The following is a 20,148-nucleotide window of genomic DNA, read 5'->3' as shown; positions in this document are numbered from 1 at the left end:
GTCTTGTGGTTGAACAGCTGACAATGTATGGGTGTGAGGCTTGCAGGAGTACTAAATGTCTGAGGGAGTGTATCAGTGACATAGAAAATCATGGAGATTGTTGGTGCGTGGGTGATTGGGGAGTGGTGAATTGAATAGCATGCGTGCGACAGCCGGTGAAGCTGGTATGAAATGGCATCTGAAGACACAATCATTGTCCTCAATCCCTGGTGTCAGGTCATTGAACTTTGTGCAGCACTGTATCCAAAACCTTGGGTTTGAATCCAGCCATTGATTGGCGTCCACTGCTTTCTGACTGTGTGTCCAAAGGATCTTCGAGACCCCTGTGAATGCAGGGCATTCCTCCTTCTTCCTACCTCTTCCAGTAGGATCTCCAGAGCAGCATGCAAAACAATGAAGTTCGCACTCTCCCATTTTATTTCATCATTCAACGTTACCCAGAGTATAATCACTTCCTGCACGACTGCCTGCCCTACATCTGCCACAATGCACTCCCCCCATTAAATATTTGCACGTTAGCTTTAAGTATTGCTAGCCATACATGACATTAGCTCTCTGCACAAACCCTAGCCTATGAACAGTGCAGTCTGCACTAGCAATAAGCTGAAATAATTTAAAACTGCAGGTTAGCGGACTGCAGGAACTGCAACCAACAAATACATGGCAATCACACATCACTACCTCCTTGCCCGTTTTTGGGGGCTACCAAATGTAATCCTTTTTAAAGACAGAATATGATTGCATACAGAAGGGAGTTGTTAACTTGTCTATGGTAATGTCCAGATGGCTGCTGAATGAAGGACAGAAACACTTTGAACCGGTAAAAATATACAATCACTCCTCATAATTATTCAAAGTAATTCCACTGACACAACTCATCACGTCAACATTCCACACCGTGTTTTAGATACTGCACAATAACATCTTCAAAGGGTCTTAATGATGTCCTTGTCCCTGAGTAAACACTCACCCCTGACACAAATGTATGGCCAGTCTCAGATGGGGCCAAGTCAAGGCAAAGGACATCCGCGCCATGCCCATGAAAGCTCTGAAGCAATTGCCCACTCTCAACGTCCCAAAGTGCACAGGTTCCATCACCACTCGATGTCAGAATCTATGGAGATACAGGAAAAGAAGACAAAAAAGGGTCATCAAAGAGGCAACCACATTTGCTTTTTGAACTGGCAACAAGGTCAACACTGAGGTGGTCTTGTGGTACAACGGGTAAGTATCTCAATCTCTGGGCCAGAAGCTCCAGATTTAAGTCCCACCTCAGGACTTGATGACTGTGGAAGGTGTGCTATAATAGGGCCAATTGATTGATAATCAGTAAATGTCTCTGATGCACAAGACAGTAAGAATGGGAGAGTTTACCATGCGGTAGCTGCAGCATATCAGTCTCCCGATGTTGAAAGACTCCACTCTCAGGTTCTTGCGATGGACAAGCAAGCCAAGGGTCAAGTCATATGTCACCAACAAGCCCCTGCCCTAGGCCAGGTATAACACAGGCAGCCATTGAGTAAAGCTCTCTTCACTCTACCCCAATAATCTTCATCAGTCTCAAAATAACACCAGTTACTATAGGAGCATAACCTTTTACCATTTCCCAGAACAGCATCTTCTGGTCTTTCTCAGCAAGATTCCAATGAGTGCCAAACTAAAAATAAAAACTTGCATTTACACATCAGGACGTCTGAACTTTCTTCACAGCCAATGCAGTGCTTTTGAAACGTAATCATGGTTGTAATGCAGGAAATGTGTCAGCCAATTTGTGAACAGCAATCTCCCACAAACATCACTGTAATAGTTACCAGATAAAGACCAGAACAGAAGGAACGAGAACAGAAATTGCTGGAAAAGCTCAGCAGGCCTGGCAACACCTGTAGAGAGAAATCAGAGTTAATGTTTCAGGTCGAGTAACCCTTGCTCACTCGACCAAAAAGTTAACTCTGCTTTCTCTCTACAGATATGTCACATTTAGGCCAGATCAGGTGACAGCAACAAATTTCCTTCCCAAAAGGTCATTAGTGAACCTGATGGTTTTACCAAGAATCAACAGTTGTTAAATGACTACCATTAGACCAGCTCTCTTTTCTAGATTTTATTCAATTCAAGTGTCACCATCTGGCAAGGTGCTACTTGAACCCCTGCCTCCAGGTCATAGGCCTGGGTTAGGGATTGCTAGCCCAGTGACATTACCACTCCACCAAAACCTTGCCGCAAACACAAGCCCCTGTAAAGCTCCTTCTAAACATGATGTCCCAGTTTGTTTTGCAGTGCTCTGATTCTCCAACTGTAATTTTGACGTAATTTCCAGAAAATTGGCTTTTTAAACCTTTCTGGGTTCTGCCTTACAGCGACCATGGCAATTTTGAGCATATTAGACAATGTCTCTCCAGTGCCAACAAGGATTCATTGGTCTATGGGGAAACAGCATGAGAGGTGAGTTAATTGGAAAGCTCTCTTAAAGCACTAGCACTAGTACAATGGGCCAAATGGCCAAATGAGTTCCTTCTGTGCAATAAGATTCTGTGGCATCAGCAGTGTATTAGGTGAGCGTGAGCAAGTTCATCTGAGCAGCAGCTTGTCTCAAAGTTGCCATCACTGGATGACTGAAACCGCTGTCAGGGTTTATGGCTGGGAGGACTCAATCTATTGCAAACAGCTTCCCTCCTCTCAACCTCTCTTGAAACTGACTGTTTGCTGAGGAAGTATCCTAAACACACCAAGAGATTACCTTACACACATTAGCCTTGGTAAGGTGTCAGCAGTTTGTTTAATGTGGGAGTTGTCACTACCATGGCACACCCTGCCCTTGTCAGACAGCACAAAACCTGGCTGAGAGCAGCTTACTCAGCCCAATCCAGGAAATGGGCTTGGGACCTTCCAAGACCATCAAGATCAGCTCAGGACTGGGGGAACTTGCTGAATCATCAGGAGTATCAGGCAGGCATTTGCAAAATATTTTATTCTCTCAACTAGCTTCAAGTTTAAAAAAAAACACCTGTTTGATTGTTTGACAGAGGCAACAAAGAATGATAAAATGCAAAACCAATTTGTGAAAACTGGAAAATTTATCTCCAAGACACTGAAGACAATCATTTAAACTCCAGGAGAGTGGGTTCATTCATCCACGATTGAATGGTGTGTGATAATTTTTTTCTTTATGCAGACACTTTAGTGAGAAAGGACAGCGGCTCTTGTTCAATCAAACCGCAGGATCTTCATGAGAGGAGAACTAAAACGGAAACATTTCAAAATCTAAAAGTACTACGAGCTTACTAACACAACTGGGTAACAAAAAGATACCTGCACCCATCACTACTGATGAATCTCATACAATTTTGCTCTCTGAAACTTCAACAATTCTTTGTTACACTCGCACATTGCTATTAATAAAGTATCCATGCATTGTCAAAATCATACTGACAGTACTGCAAGGATGGGAGTTGCTTTTGTACAGACGAAATAATTTAATACAGATGAATCATAGCTAACAATCTTGACTGCATTTCAAAAAAATGTGATGCATTTAGGACCTCCTCCCCACAATGTGATTGGGTGCTATATAAATGCAAGCCCTTTCTCTCAATGCTTCATATCACAGTATGATGCTCAGCTGTCATTTCCTGTACACATGTGCCATCTAGTGAGACAAATTCATTCATCCATCTTGCCTTTCATAGCAGGATATCTGTTGGATCAAACAGTCCATTTGTGCTTTTGAACCTGAAGTCATCATGTTATTTTCCTGCCAAGATGCTGAATTGGTGGTCAAAATTTATTTGAAATTGGGCCCGTAACAAGAAGGACAGACAGGAGAGCCTTTAGGCTGGAATTCACAGAGTAGAAATGCAGTGTGTTAATATCGCAAGAGGGGCAGGCTGGTGATTGGGCTTGATGACTAACAGACAGTAAGGACTGCAGATGCTGGACGCTAGAGTCAATAAATGTGGTGCTGGACAGACGTGGCAGGCCAGACAGCATCAGAGCAGCAGGAAAGTCAATGTTTCAGGCCGAAACTCTTCATCAGGCAGAAACCCTGCTGAAGGGTTTTGGCCTGAAATGCTGACTTTCCTGCTCCTGTGATGCTGTCTGACCTGCTGTGTTTGTCCAGCTCCACGCTTATTGACACTGATGATTGGGCTTAATTGACTGAGGAATTGACTGCGTAGATAGAAAGAGTGAACAGATTTTTGGATATAAAAAAAATTAAAAACACACTGAACAGCGGGACTGGTCTGAGGAAGGAGCTGTATGACTGAGTAGTCAATAAACTATCTACAAAGATAGATATCTGATCTTGGTTTCTGTCTCACCAACTGGCTAAGATCCAGACTATTATAGAATGCACAATCTGTTTGTTTCCACTGACAATAATTACTTTTATTTTACCTAGGTCAGTCATTTGTCACCTTCTTCTCTATAAATCATGAACCTAGTGTGGGGAACAGCTAGATGGTCCTGCAAAGCTCAATATTCCTCTGTATCAAATTGGAAGCCAAATACACAACTGCCCAAAGGAGTGACAAGTGAGGTGTGCCAATATCTGGGAAAGGATTCTAACGCAACATGCACTAGAAAGCTGGTGAACTCAGGAACACTCTATAATGACAACAAGCACCACAAAGTGGAAATCATATGATCCAATTAATTATGTCAAGCAGATTATCTCTATGCCTACTGGGGTTAAGGCAATCCATTTCCTTCTTCTAATACATTTCTTCAATTTATTCAAGTGCATAAAACAATGGAGATAAGGTTTAAACCTAACTCTGCAATAATAATGCTTATTAAAATTTATGTGAACAGAGGAGGTGAATATCTGGGGAAGTTTCTCCCCTAATCCCTCGAACTCTTCGGTCGTTAAACATTCCGATTGCATTGAATGTTTCATTCTATCTGCGTTTCTTCAGTCCTCTACATAGTCTCGGCTGGTACTATGGCTCAGTGGTTAGCACTGCTACCTCACAGTGCCAGGGTCACAGGTTCAATTACACCCTCGGGCAACTGTCTGTGTAGAGCTTGCGTGTTCCCCCCTGTCTGCATGGGTGCTCCGGTTTCCTCCAACAGTGGGCAGGCTTCTTCAAGGTCTGCAACTATCACCAACCTCTGCAATCATTTGCATGTGGATGCTGACTGAATAATAGGTGCCTCTTCCCAGAGGTACAGCCTAAACTAAGGACTCAACAGGGTTTCGAGGGCTGCTCCTTTCACTTCAACCATGTCTACCATGCCCCACATATCATGGTTATTATTACTCAAGAGCTTATATGGGTGCCACTACAACACATGGACTGCAATTGTTCAAGAAAGTGGACCCAAAGGCAACAAATGCTGTCCTTGCACTGACATCCAATGAATGAACCGGGAAAAAAAAAATCTCACAGCCAACAGCAAAAAGATGAATGATCCTTCCTAGACTTCAGAAATATCGCAATGACTTCCACATATCGCAGAGTGACTGTTACGCATGCTAACAGTGCAGCCAATTCCTGACTGGTGTTACAACACAAGAATAGCAAAGCCAAATCAATTGAGTATCCCTATCACTGGATTCGCAACACCGCAAAAGTAAAACATCTAATGATCCTCAAAATTACTCAATTGTTCCTAACTACAGTTTAGAAATAACAGATCTTGGACACAAAGTTTATAACTTAAACAAAAATGAACAATTTCTTATTTAGAATGTAACTTTAGCAGAACACAGATAAACTACAAAGTCATCTAATCAATATCTACTAGCTAAGCCCAGTCTTCTCTGAACATAACTCACTCCCCTCTCACATACCGCTCAATCAGAAGAAGAAAATGGAATGGGTTTAACCATATAGATTCCTACCAGACATCAATTTAAAAGAAAATAAAATAATTGTCACCTGCCAGTTTCATAACCATTTCAATGATGAATACCAGACTTTCATGAAATCCCTTAATACAGGCACATAAAACTGCATATGTTACTTGAATTTCGAAGTCACTGGTCAATGCAAACAGCTTCTGCAGATCTCTAGAGACCTTTACTAGTTTTTACTGACTGAGGTCCTATTCATAGAACTTTCAACATGTCGATAACTAGAGAATAACTATACAGAACAAAACCAAAACAGCTTCCCATTTGGCAGCTTCTAAAACAAAACAGCCTCCTGCCCAACACCCTAGTCAGCACCAGTTCATTCTTGTTTTCTCTTTTCTTTTCAACATTCTCTATGGTTGGGTGGTCAGCACCAGTTCTCCCTTGACTTATTAATTCAGCATCCAACCAGCTGCCAGTCCCTGAGTGTAGCAACATCTGTGTTGAATCACCTACAGTATCCTCAGAGCAATAATTAATCTGCATTATCTTTCCAGGCCAGTTCCCAAAAGCAAATATCAGTCTTTTGTTCTCTTTTCTCCTATAGCTATGCAATGATGGTTTTCTAAATTAAGCTCTCTATCAATGTAATCACCTCCACTACAGAAAATCACTAACTTTTAGCTTTGTTCTTCTCTACAATTTGTCAAGAATCAAGGCATTCACAAGTAGGAGGGATGTGATAGCACTGGAGAGGATTTTTGAGGATATCTGCCTGGGCCAGAGAGTTTCAGTTATGAAGAGAGATTGGAGAGACTGGGTTGTTTTCCTTGGAGCAGAAGAGATTGAGGGGCCCATGATTAAGAAGTATAAAATTATGAGGGGCACAGGCAGGGTCGACAGGAAGAAAGTTTTCCCCTTGATGGAAGGATCAATGACTTGGCATGTAGGTTTAAGGTAAGGGGCAGGAGGTTTAGAGGAGATGTGAGGAATAACATTTTCATCCAAGAGATGGTGCGACTCTGGGACTCACTGCCTAAAAGAAGTATTTCAATATGCACTTACAATGCCAAGGCCAAGGCATGGAAAATGGGACTTTAATAGTAAGGTGGTTGTTTTTGACTGGCGGGATATAATGGGCCAAAGGGCCTTTCTCTGTGCTGTAGATCTCTATGACTCTAAGAGACATAGAGTTAAGCTCTCTAACAAACATGAATATTTTTACGGCATGCTCTTAGATTTATTCTAGTTACTTTCTTTAGATTTTGGCATGTTTTTAGATGAAATTCATTCATTTTGGAATGTTTTCCAACAGTCAATAATATAACAGCTCACCAAGATTGATTTTCTAAATCCTTTGGGGTTGATTAAATCAAACTCCTACTGTTTGTGCCTCAATTAATCCCAGTAGAGGCCTCTGGGTACATTCTACACTTTTAGCTGCTGCCATGGTAACTGGTTTCAGAGCCACTGATATCTAACCATAATCACAAGAGAAGACAAGAAATGTTTCTAAAGAAAAGTTGGACTGTATCAAAAGATGAGTTAAATTGAGTTAGTAATTTTGCAGAAGGAAAGACTACATCCCACATTAATGGCTAACAAATATAAATACTTTATAATGCTTTCAGTTAATGTGTCAAGCTGAGGGATGTACAGAATACTCAGTGGGAAGGTAACAATACAGGCATACAAGACGATGATTGATGAGTGATTAAGTCGCAATAATGATTAAAAGCTCTGTTTTTATGATTAGAATTGTTCACTGTACAGTTCCCCATTGACTAATCGGCTAACATTAGACACATCTTGACTTGAATACATTTTCTCTTCATCATCAATATTCAGGCTTAGTAAACATACTGCACTGCACTATTCCAAGAACAAAATGATGATGGAAAATTCTTGCTCCTAACTGGGAATAAAACAATGTATAATCACAGACATTTACAGAGGAGGTTATTTAGTCCATTACATTAGTACCGGAGCTAACATTCTATCCATAAAACCATACGAAGTCAGAGCAGATGGAGTCCATTTGGCCCATCAAGTCTGTTCAATGAGATCATGGCTAATCTGATCATCCTTAACTCCACTTCTGATTTTGGTTTTATTGTCACATGTATTTTACAGTATGAATACAATAAAATACAGCGAAAAGCTTTCACTTGTTGCCATGAAACGGCGCCATTTTGAATAATTTGAGAACGAGGAAAGCAAGGAAAGATATAGCTTGAAGAGAATCCATCAGTCTTGAGCCAGTTCATCACCGCCAACGACACCTGCACCACCGCTTCGCCGTCATCTACACTGGACCCAACCAGCATCGAAGTCGCCAATCCTCAGGCACCATCTTTACCACTGGGCCGATAGTCCTACAACAGCGCCTCACCGCCGCCTATGTCAGACCAACCAACATCAGGGATGCATCCCTTGCCACTGGGCCCACCTCATCGATGTTGCCCTTCCACCAACACTTCACTGCCACCAGCACTAGACCCAATCAACAACAAGGGCGCTGACTTTCAGGCACCACCTTCTGCTGCTGAGCCTATCCTGCCGACGCCGCCTCTGCCAGTGCAGCAGCCACCAATTGCATGTCCTGTGTTTGCTCCAGAAAAGTAAGTAGGGGCTCACCCTCCTCCGTACTGGGCCCACTCGAGGGCTATAGTAAGCCCGCCCAAGGACTGTACCTTCGGCCTGGCTTCAGGCCACTCAAGGCCCGTGCCCTGGGTCCACTCAGGGTCCGTGCACAGCTCTCTCGCTGCTGCCAATATCATGCAAGCTCTGGACAAGGTAAGTAAGTGAAAGAAAAGAGACAAAAAAAAGAAGTGGACGGAGCAGATGAGCTCCAGCATAGGAGCCCTGCTCCTCCGTCAACCTTTCTGCCTTATCTCCATTATTCTTGATTAGAAATCTGTCCATCTCAGCCTTGAGTATTCTTAACAATGATGATCCTTTGTGGTAAAGAATTGCACAGGGTCACCACCCTCTGTGAGAAGAAATTTCTCCTCATCCCTGTCTTAAACCCCTTACTCTGTGATTATGATCCTCAAAACCCGTCTATTCAAATTAAAACTTTTTTGGTGTACTCTTCAGGGTATTTTCTTCTTTAAGTATTTACATAATTGCCCATAAGTTCTGCAACCTACTCAGCTTTGTGGTTACATATTTCAATGAGCATTACAAATATTCAAGCCCCACCGTCGACAGACAATATTCGTTTGCCTTTAGTGCTCAATTCTGATGAGCAGTCACAATCCTGAAACTTCCCCTTTCAAAGATGCTTCCAGACTTGTGGAGCATTTCCAGTTCCTTCTCCGTTCGTGCCAGACTTCCAGCATCCTTGGGGGTTCCATTTTTGGAAGCATTTGTTTCTATTTCTGTCACTCTCTTCCTTCACCCAGTTTCCCACCATCCTCCTTCATTTTGTGCATTCGATCTCTCTCTTTTTATTTCATTCTCCATCAATTTTCTCCACTTCTCTTTTCAGGTCTCCTGTACTTTGGGTTCACTTTCCCATTGCTTTCATCTCACTCTCATTCTTTCTGTTCTATTTTCTGCCAATTTTAGACGAGTAGACATAAAAGAAATGGGAGCACAATGGACCGTGTTCAAAAACGAATCAATGGTGCCACTACATCTCCTGTAGGCCCTTTCTCCAAACAATGTAATTGCCAGCAAACCTGCCTGTATTTAAGGAGGCCCGCGGTTCAAATCCTACTCAAGGACTTCCTGGCTGCAGAAGGAATGCCCTTGCTGTTTGATGGAGGCAATTAATCAGCCTGAAAAATCCTCCCTGTACCCCATACCTTTCTCCAGGGGTGACAAGAGTCTGAAGGTACATATACACACACACACACGTGCACATATCTGAAATAGTTTCATGCGGGTATTACAAAACAGACTTGAACTGAATAAAGACATAGTAAAACAAATGATTAAATGCTTCAGATAAGTCGACACATTAGGATGTTTAAAAAGAGCGTATGTCCTACAAGGGGAAATCCACACCACCATAGAGAAGGGCTCAATAGCCTACACTTGACCTTGGCTGTTATACCCTGAAAAGTTTCCCTTTCTTGTTGGTGGGAAGTGAGCCAACCCTCTTAGATGATGCTTACTCGATCACTGTTCAAAATGAAAATGCTGTACCTGACTGGCCTTACCTGCATGTCTGAATTAGTGAAGCTACAGGCAGACAAGTAGTTTGTGTGCATCGCAACAGATTTCTTCTTAGCCGCCATACTCTCATTTTTATCAAAAGTCAGAGGGTATACGGAGCACTTGTTGTCCAAGCCACTGGGGAATAAAAAAGTGAACAGGTTGTCCAGATGTCTGAACACAGCACTGCAAAGACTCATGACTGGTCCTGAAGGTCCTAGCAATGATAAAGAACTGCAAGACCATTCAACCCATTAGACCCATTCAAACTTAGCTCTTCAACTGGAACTTGTTCCTTTCATGCCATTCTCCTGCCCTTGCCCCATATGATTTCAGATGGAGTGAAAAAAAGATATTCCGTTGACTTGTAACTTATTTCTAGGGCATACCAGTTTCTTCATCACAGCAAACCTGTGGAAATCCAGAACTGGCCAACAGCAGGAAAATTACTTCTGATTTATTTCATTCAGATGACTTCCTTGGGCCTTGAGCGATGTAGGGGGCTAAATACTGACTCTTCGATGTTGGGCTACAATTCCTGACATGATAACTGGATGAAACTCTTCTCTCTCTCTCTCTTTCTCTCTCTCTCAGTCGTTGTCAGAAATCCAGATGAAAAGATCACTCGAGAACAAAAGCAATCTGGTTCCATGGCAGTCCATGGCACAACAATCTCATATGCCAGTCGCAGGTGTCATTATTATGAAGTTTAGTGAGTGCCCTCTACACCTGGCATTCAACAGCTTAATCAATCAGATTAATCAATGGCACATAGCAATGCCATTAAAGGCTGCTCACAAAATGACTCAAGAAGTTCTCAGTGCCCCTATCCACTCACAAAAACATATTCTATTCTGCTTCAAGCCTTTCTAACACACCCTCAACCCACCCTGACTCATTCTGAGTGCTGGCCCATTTCCTGACCGCCCACTAAGAACACCCAGTGTGGAGCACCCTTGGCAGCCTTCAGTAGCAGCCTGCACCAGCAATCGGCTCAGGGTATCACAGCAATTGGAAAGGGGGCCAATGAAACCCTCCACACATCCCAGTCTCTGAGCTGTGTCATGGTTGGGTAGCATTGAGGTAACCAAAGGCAGGTCCTCAAACCAAGGGCTGGTCCTCACCTGCCAAATGGGCAATGGGCGAGCACTCCCTGCGTCTTTTTCACTTGGGGAAGACCTGTTCAATCAAATGTCTCTCAACCAGTTCAGACACCTTTTCCGGTTGGGGGCGGGCGGTTCCCAGCATCAGGGAGCCTCTAGATGGCTTGTTATAGGCTACATTGCTGGGTCAGTGATGGTAGCTGCTGGGAATGGACCCACCAGAGGCGCAGTATCGACAAGGGACCCACCAGAGGCCCAGGCCACATGTAAGTGAGGGCAGGATGGGCACTATGGGAAGGCTGGGGAAAAGTGGGTCAGCACGAGGGGTGCAGGAATGGCCCTCCCTGGTCCCCCACCACCCAGTGATGGGTCCCTCGATCAGGTGCTGAACATCTTTGAAGGACAAATTCCCTCGGGAGTCCACAAGCAACCTCAATATGGTTTGTTTTGCGGGCACCTCGTAGGTGACCCATCGCTGGGTGGGTACCCAGGATTAATTGCTGACTGATAACTGGGCAAGCCATCTGTAACTAACCCACTCCTGATTCAATTGGAGCACTCCCCCTTCCAATTAAATAGCATCCATCCCTGAACCTGCCTGGGGTGGGGACTGGACATTAAATTCCACCCAAAGTATGGAAATCCGGAATATCACCATACCTTCTAGCAAACCGCTTAACAGTAGCGGTGGGAGTCAGAGCAGAGTGTGCTCAAACTCCTGGCTTTTGTTGGTGGGTAATCACAGAGGTCTGAGATATTTTTCTGAGCAGGTGAATGAGCACTGGGAGATTAGAGCATTGCCGTAATCCTTTCCTGATTGCTTCTGCCAGTGATCTTTTGGTTGGTCACTTATTTTAAGTCACTATTCCCACACACTGGGCACCACACGTTCATTAAGGTCCATGGATTACACAAAAATACTTCATTAACGCAAACAGTGTAAGATGAAATAAGGCACACTAGAATAATCAGCAAACACACAAGCCATAATAAAGCCCCTGACAGAATACCACCAGCATCTTCAGGACTTGGCACAGCTGCTGTGGAATGATTTCCCCAGAAAATATATGACCAAAAATAATGATTATTTCACCTCACACCCTCTCACCCTTTTCAGGGCCTTTTATGAATAAATGAGGGGGGCACGTTAGCTCAGTTGACTAGACTGCCAGCTACAGGTTCAGGTTAATGCACAGAAGCACGGGTGGGATTCCCATTCCGGTTGAGGTAGATATGGGAGCTGCCTCATTGCTCTGCCCCAGGCCATGGTAAAGCCCACTGTCAAAGAGCAGAGAGAAAATGGTTCAGGGTGAAGCATCCACAGAGAACAAGGTGGGGACTCATCTTTGTGCAGAGCACAATGAATGCACACTGTCTGGTGAACTCAATGATGCTGCACCCAAACCTTCAGGATCACTGACTAGGGAACTGGGAATGAACTGGGCAGGGGGAGGGAGGAAGCATAAAGTATGTGACTGTAAATTTGTCATCAGGTGGTTGGGAAAATCAGGCAGAGTGCAAATCTAGTTGCTTGTTCACTGCCATTCTTTAGACCTGATCCCCAACTTCAACAAGACTAATTGGACCCCCATGCTATGGCCTTTCTTCCAGTGTCTTCCCTGACTCTAGGTTCTCTCTGAGTCCACCTCAACACAACCCTGTTCTCACCAGCTGGAGTATTACAATCTTGCTGCAATTTCCACTGAGTTTCACCAGTCACTTTGCCAAGAGGTAAGAGGCATCAAAAAAGAAAGGAACCTGCGAGCAATAATCACCAAAGGCAGAAGCTTGATCATTATTGTGTGACAGTGGAGGACAAAGGATGAAGGTATGAGTGGCCTGTAGCACTGACCACTCTTGCTTCTCTCCAGGGCCACTGGCAAATTTAAAAATTGATTTACCCTGCTTCCAGGAAGGGTCTCGAGTGCATACTATCTGCCAGAAAATATTTATTTTCAACAATATTGTCCATCTTGCATTAGAAAGCATCTGCTATGGAATGGCCTTTACTGAAGTGGTCCTTTTGCTGGATGTACCAGATACTGCAATGGGAACTGACCACAGAGCCTTGGCTGTAGGGATGTCAACAAATCAAACACAGGACTTTTGGTTGCAGTTCTACAGAGTGATAGCAAAGCTCTTTCTTAGCTAATTGATCTTCTCTGGGACTTCATAGAGATGATTGAACAAAATATAAGGAAAACAAAAGCAGGTCGACATTCAAGATGGGAGCAGAAGTCGGCCATTTAGCCCCTTGAACCTTCTCCATCGTGCAACAAAATTATGGCTGATCAGCCTGAGTGTTTTGAATCCCACTCTCCCATCGACCCCAAATAATCCTTGATTCTCCTGCCTAACAAGAACCTATCTTCTTCTGATTTGAAAACGCTCAATAACCCTACCTCCACAGCTTTCTGAGGCACAGAGTTCCAAAGTTGTACAACCATCAGAGAGCAAAAAGAAACCTTCATGTCTGACCTGAAAGGGACTCATCCTGATCCTAAATTAGTGCCCCCTCTAGATCTGGATTGATTCCTCATCCATTCCTCATCTGTCTTGTCAAGACCATTCAAGATCTTATACCCTTCAAAACAAGTCCCCCTCCCCGAACTTGTAAACAACGTGGAAACAAGCCTGGCCTGTTCAACCTTTCCCATCCTAAAGTAAGGGCCAGAGAAGCCCTGGAAGCTGATTTTAATAAACACCTGGCTGACTTTACAATTGGAAATGCTGCCATAGAATTGAGAGTGTACTGGCTGCTCACGGAATGGGAAAATTGTTAATGGATAATATGAAAGTTCATGTTAAAAGAGACTGTACTCACCCACATGCAACAGCACAGCCTGATGGGGCATAAGCACAAGCCATCACCCAGGTACAGGGCATGGTCACTGCATGTTCCTGCAAAATGCACCGTTACTAATCAGGCAAACAGCCATCATAAACCGGGCTCAGAGAAAACAAACAGCAAACCTTGAATTCCACAAGTGGAAGAAAGGAATTTTGGCCTGAGCTGCGGGTTCAAGATTTCTGATCCCCTTTAAGCCTCAGCCTACACCAAGAACTGGAAGCAGAAGCATTGCAGGAAACACAGGAGAGACAATTATCATCACGGGCAATACAGCAACAACAACAGCAAGAACCAATCCCCTGGCTTCTAGAGCCTGGCCACCAGTCTGACCAGAGTAACTCTGTGAAACAGACGGGCAGTGAAAGCGGGTGCAGGGCCCAGATAGATTTCAAACTAAATAATGTTTGAACTGCTCAGCAGTCCAATTGTACACTTTTCAATACGTTCAGTTAAAGGGATTACTGTGTGTGTGGGTGTGAGATGAGTTTGTGAAGGCATTGTGCGTCAATGAAATTCATGTGTATCAATGGGAAGGGGAAGGTAGATAGTGTGTAACCATGTACACAGGCAGAGCCTATGTAAGGGCTGTGTGCGTATATGTACATGAAGGTAATGTGTGTATGTATGAAGGCACATCCTATATACAGGCTGTGTGTGTGTGTATATATATATATATATATATATATATATATATATATAATGAGTGCAGTTTGTGATGGAGTATGTGTGGGTGTCGGTGTGTTCATGGGGGGGTTGTGTGTGGGAGGGGCATGTGTGTGTGTATGTGTCTATGTGTCGTTGTATATGTATGTGTGTGGGTGGGTGTGTGTAGATGTGTAAGTGTGTGTGTGTGAGTGTATGTGGGTATGTCTGTGTGAGCGTGTATGCGTGTGTTTGGTTTGTTTGTGTGGATATGTGTGAGTATGTGGGTGTGAGTGTGTGGGTGTGAGTGTATGGGTGAGAGAGAGAGACAGAGAGAGAGAGTGTGGTTGTGAGCATGTGTGTGTGTGAGAGAGAGAGTGTGGTTGTAAGAGCGTATCTGTGGGTGTGAGTGAGTGTGCGGGTGTGAGTGTGAGTGTGCGAGTGTGTGACACTGTGGATGTGTTTTGATAGTTGTCTGTCCATCCCCTTCCTCACAATATTGAGGCTAATTGCAACACCCCTGCCTCCATTGTAATGGAAATGAGCCACTGAAACTGGAGATCTGCTCAAAGGCACAAAGGAGTTAGGATCAGGATATTTTGGGAGTTTGCTAACTTGTTAAAATCACAGCTTGCAACACCATATAATTAGAAAATTGTGGAGTCAATCTGTTCATGCAATTTGGAACTTACCTTGTTGGTTGTGAAAGCATCCCACACAATAACCTTTCCATCCTGCAAACAGAATAAAACTTAATCAGGACATATGTACTCTCATACCATTTATTCGCGCACTGTTTATAAACGTGAATGTAAGCCTATTGACTAAGTGAAGGTAGCGCTGTGTAAATGCACAACCTTCCAGTCTCTACAGGTGCCACCAGGGGTTGCTTAGGGTTATCTCTCTGGAACATTTCTGACAAACAGACTTGCCACAGCTACAACATCCTCACAGGCAGAAACCCAGAGAAATACGTTCAACCAATCCACACTTAACAGCATCTCTAACAAAGTGGCCAATTACAGGGCAAAACACAATTTTCTGCAAAATGTTGAGAAGATAAGAATGAAAAGATAAACTGGTTTCTTTATTTCCATTAAGTATACACATCAGAATGTTCTACCAACACTGGAGGAAGAGGAATAAGGCCTGTGCAACCCATTCTGGGCAGCGGCGCTTGGTGGAAGGCGTGATCCTAGAGGTTGCTTCCCTCACTGGAATGTTATTGGAACCTGTACAGACTTTAGTAAACCTATAGTTTCGATGTTGGAGTGGAGGCATTGTGGTCAACAGCTTATCTGTCAGGATAAATCTATCGGCAATCTCATCCAGAGTTCTGCAAACACTGCACCATGACCTGGTGCTGGTGAAGGATCCCCCTTATGGGGCACAGGTGAAAGAACAAAGGCAAATGTCAACCTATTCCCCTGCATTGGAGAGAATTTGTTGAAAATTCATTTAATGGTATGTTTCACAAAAGAAGTAATAGCCCTGAAGGTACACCACAAGATATTGGCACTCCGAGTGTGATAACCAGAAAGAGCTGGCTCTCCTAATGGGTAAACCAGTGAGGACAACCCGTCAATTGGTGGCTGAGGGAGGAGGGGATCCCACAGACTAATTTTTACACAAACATGGAACTGGATATGGGGTAGAGAATAGCCATTAAGGACCATCTCCCTGACCTTACTCCTCCAGCTCCATGATCGCCCTGATTGGAGAAAGATACAACAGACCTTATTCTGATTAGTCACCATGCCAACTTTCCAGAAATTGAGCAAGACAGCAGACAAGAACGGAAGATTCTGTTTTTTGTAGTAACTTCCACTTGCTGGTATTCTACTGGTGGCTGAATGGGCTTAGAGTCTCATTGCTAAGAATCTACGGTGTACATTATGTCAGCTTCCATTGGTAGGATGGGAAAAATTGCTCTTACAGCCGGCCATTTTGCAGCTGAGAGAATGGGAGGAGGAAGATCTGAGAGCAGATGAAACACTGGGGCTGGCCTGAAGGTGCAAGGCTGCTTAAAATTTGCAATTCATTGCTGTGCAGTGGTTGAATTCCATACTCCAGGTGCAAAGTGCTCTGGAGAGGAAGGCTCAGAAATTACACTTTGTTTTGCTAATCCTTTATTTGGACAAGCCGCTGGAGGGACAGAGGAGGAAGGGAAAGCTCTACAAGAATAATGCGGGGCCTCTGATGTCCTAAGCTCCTCTCTCCTCACACCTCTAGTTATGGTCCCTGTCCCACCAGCAGACCTACATTCCCAATAGCTCAATCAGCCTCAGGGCTACCAGGAGCAAACAAACTAAAGTAGGGCAACATTGAGGCCTGAACCTGAGGCTAGTTTAGGCCCCAGCCTGAGGCCCATAGAAATGGATAAAGTGCTCTCCCTGCCTCATGAAGTGGAATTATTATTCAGTCAGCTTGAATACATGGCCTGGACATTAATGAGATATGCAATGGGCTACAACAACAGCAGTGGCTCTGAAACAAATATATGAATCATGGTCAATATTAGGTGACCAGTCCCACACAATCTTTGGATTGTACTTATTTAATTTCAAAATGCATCCTGCTTACAAAGTGGTTTTCACGTTTTCACGAGTATCTAATGATTCCTGAAATAGCCTATCGCATTCACCTCAGGGCAATGCCAATGTTTGTGATCCACAGAATACAAAAGAAATAAAAAAGCTCGTATTTGGTTACAATTTTGCTCGTCAATGGTTAGAATAGAGGACCCAGGAACTTATTCATCAGAAATAAGGAGCACTGTTGCTAGAATTAATTAATTGAAGCACATTTCAACTTTCCCCCCTTTACCTTAAACCTATGTTCCTTACTAAATGACATTTCTACGCTGGGAAAAAGGCTGACTATCCATTCTATTCAAGCCTCTCATAATTTTGTAAACTTCTGTCAGGTCACCCCTTATCCTTCAACTTTCAAGTGAAAACAAACTAAGTTTATCCAATTTCTCCACAATGTTAATACTCTCCAAAACAGGCAACATCCTGGTAAACCATTTCTGCACTCTCTCCAAAGCCTCCACATCCTTCTTGTAGTGTGGAGACCAGAACTGCATGCAATATTCCAAATGTGGCCAAACTAAAGTTTTTATACAGCTGCAATATGACGTGCCAATTTTCACAATCTATGCCCTGATTGATAATGTTAACCTTGCCATACACTTTCTTGACCACCTTATCCACTGTGCTGCCACGTTCAGGGAACTGTGGACCTGCAGGCCTAGAAATCGCTGTATGGTAATGCTTCTAAGGGTTCTGCCATTTACTGTATTCCTCCCTCTTGCATTCGACCTTCCAAAATGCATCACCTTGCATTTGTCCAGATTAAATTCCATCTTATGTTACGGGGATGGGGCACTGAGAGTCGCGCTCCTGGCCCCCATTGCAGACACTTGTTCCCCCACCATACAGCCTGCCTCCACCCCGGGACCTCTATACCATTCTCACTCACACCTCACATGCAGCCAAGGGCCCTCAGTGACGCTGGGCCTCAGCAACCACCCCTCCAGCGGGCATTCCCCAGCAACACAGAGCTGCTGGCCTCGGATTGCCCAGCATCTCCGGGGCACGAGGGGGGTTCTGCTGCCCAGTTCAGTGGCACTTCATTCACTGGAGCTTCCTCAAAGGGGACAACATGACCCAGCTCTCAAGATGGCAGGTAGGACCCCTGTTAGCTCAGATAAATATTGACATTCCCACACTAGAACCACACTTCTGTAAAATTAACACAGGATTACCCATCGTTGTTCAACGACTATCATGACAAGCATTTTCCTCTTTCCTAGTTTCACTCTTCCTAAAATTAACATAGCTTACCATTTATACCACACCCATTGTTGTTTAACAATGTTTAACATAATATAACTGCCTTACCCATTGCTGTTTAATAAGTAACCCAAAATATTTTTCCCTCTTTGTCAGTCTTGCCCTTCCTTTCCCGAAGGCAGTGAGATCCCTGCAGGCTCTGGGCATTTCACAAGTGGCTGTCCTTGTGTGTTGGTGCAGTCAGGATCAGAGAATTGGTCAATCTTGGCTTTGCCCCACTGCTGCCATTCACTGTGGTGAGCCCCAATTCCCCTACTCCCCCACGTCTACCCCATTAAATGCATGTAACAGTTAGCAACAGAAAAGCTTTTTTTTAAAACTGATTTCTCTTCTCATAATCTCTGACTCTGAATGTCAGCACTTGAAGCAGTGTAGTCCATAGTGCTGGAGCTCTCTGATGCCATACTCAGTCAAGCACTGCCTTGAGTTGCAAATGATGCTAAACACTTTGTAATCATGAGCAAACCTGCTCACTTCTGATCTTATGATGGAGGGAAGGTCACTGATGAAGCATCTGAAGATGGTTGGACACAGGACGCTACCTTAGGGAGCTCCTTCAGAGATGTCCTGGAGCTGAGATGACTGACTTCCAAAAACCACAACCACCTTCCTTTGAGCCAGGGTACGAGTCGACATTGAGGACTTCCAAGGCAACTGCCTCCTGACTGTGCCACCACAGGAACAGGACAAACCCAGGGATGGCGATGGTTATGTCTGTGCCACTGTACGCACATACAAGCTTCAGTATGAGGGATGATCACTCGGGGAAAGCAACAAAGGTTGAATGGCACCTTATTGGAGAAGCTGGGTCAATAAACTCACCATTTTAATTGACTGTGCTTTGAATATAAACAGACTTAGAAGAATATAACCAGATGTACACAAACAATAATGGGACTTTGGCCTTTCTCTCTCTGAAGTGGCTACTTCATAACATGTAATATCTCAATAATACAAATGAGCTTCCGCCTGTTCCGTAAGGAGAGGCATTGTACTTGGTCCTCCTGGTAGATGTCACATTTCCATGGGGATCAAAGACTAGCTGCTAAAACAGTGAATGGAATCTCTTGACTCTAGCAGCAGTGCCGGAACCCCAGTCATTTCCCACGGGGCTACTGTCACTATTAACTACAATCAATGTGCTTCACTTGAATCAATGTATCAGCATTTTTATCTACCTTTTACCAATTTGAACAAAATACAAATATTCCCCTCTGAGCCTGGTCAGGCTTTGTCTCGTCTGGAAAAGATGCAATTTTTTAATCCGAATCTTGCAGCAAGGTAATGAAATTAATTGCGAATGAATTGTTTTCTCGGTTGGGGGGTGCGGGAGAGAGAGAGAGAAGGAGCACTGTCTGAGACAATAGATTGCTTTGAGAACGACACTGCAATTAAATCGGAACTGGAGCACCATCTGGGCTTCAGACAGGCAGGATGGAGCTCTGAGCTGTAACAGGCAGGCCAACAGAGCCCTGTAACGCTGTGCAGGCTGGGTGTTGAAAGGATATGACTGTACATGGGAACTATACTCAAAATGCACTGAAGTATTATCAGGCATTTTCATACATAATATTCATTCTATCAACACAAAATGGTTGCTGAAAGTACAAAATTACCTAAAAAGGCTTGAGAGATTTGATATAACAAGGTGTAGAGCTGGATGAACACAGCAGGCCAAGCAGCATCAGAGGAGCAGGAAGGCTGACATTTCGGGCCTAGACCCTTCTTCAGAAA

General features: G+C 43.8%; 1 protein-coding gene across 2 annotated transcripts in view; it reads right to left on the bottom strand.

The window, feature by feature from the left end:
• The window catches only part of LOC109919323 (guanine nucleotide-binding protein subunit beta-5), a 63,162-nt gene that overhangs the window by 24,849 nt on the left and 18,165 nt on the right, over window positions 1–20,148 (bottom strand). Inside the window, exons 3-6 of one of the 2 annotated variants that reach the window (XM_048615941.1) lie at window positions 15,250–15,291; window positions 13,889–13,965; window positions 9,967–10,099; window positions 971–1,114 (exon numbers count right to left, since the gene is read on the bottom strand). In XM_048615941.1, coding sequence (XP_048471898.1) covers window positions 971–1,114; window positions 9,967–10,099; window positions 13,889–13,965; window positions 15,250–15,291 — 396 coding nt within the window. The remainder of the gene's footprint in view (window positions 1–970; window positions 1,115–9,966; window positions 10,100–13,888; window positions 13,966–15,249; window positions 15,292–20,148) is intronic. The other variant, XM_048615942.1, reaches the window with a different exon arrangement.

This window comes from Rhincodon typus, chromosome 33 (genome assembly GCF_021869965.1).
Source record: "Rhincodon typus isolate 14 chromosome 33, sRhiTyp1.1, whole genome shotgun sequence".
NCBI lineage: Eukaryota > Metazoa > Chordata > Chondrichthyes > Orectolobiformes > Rhincodontidae > Rhincodon > Rhincodon typus.
Note: the sequence above shows the minus strand (reverse complement) of the source record. Positions and strands in the feature narration are given on the sequence as shown.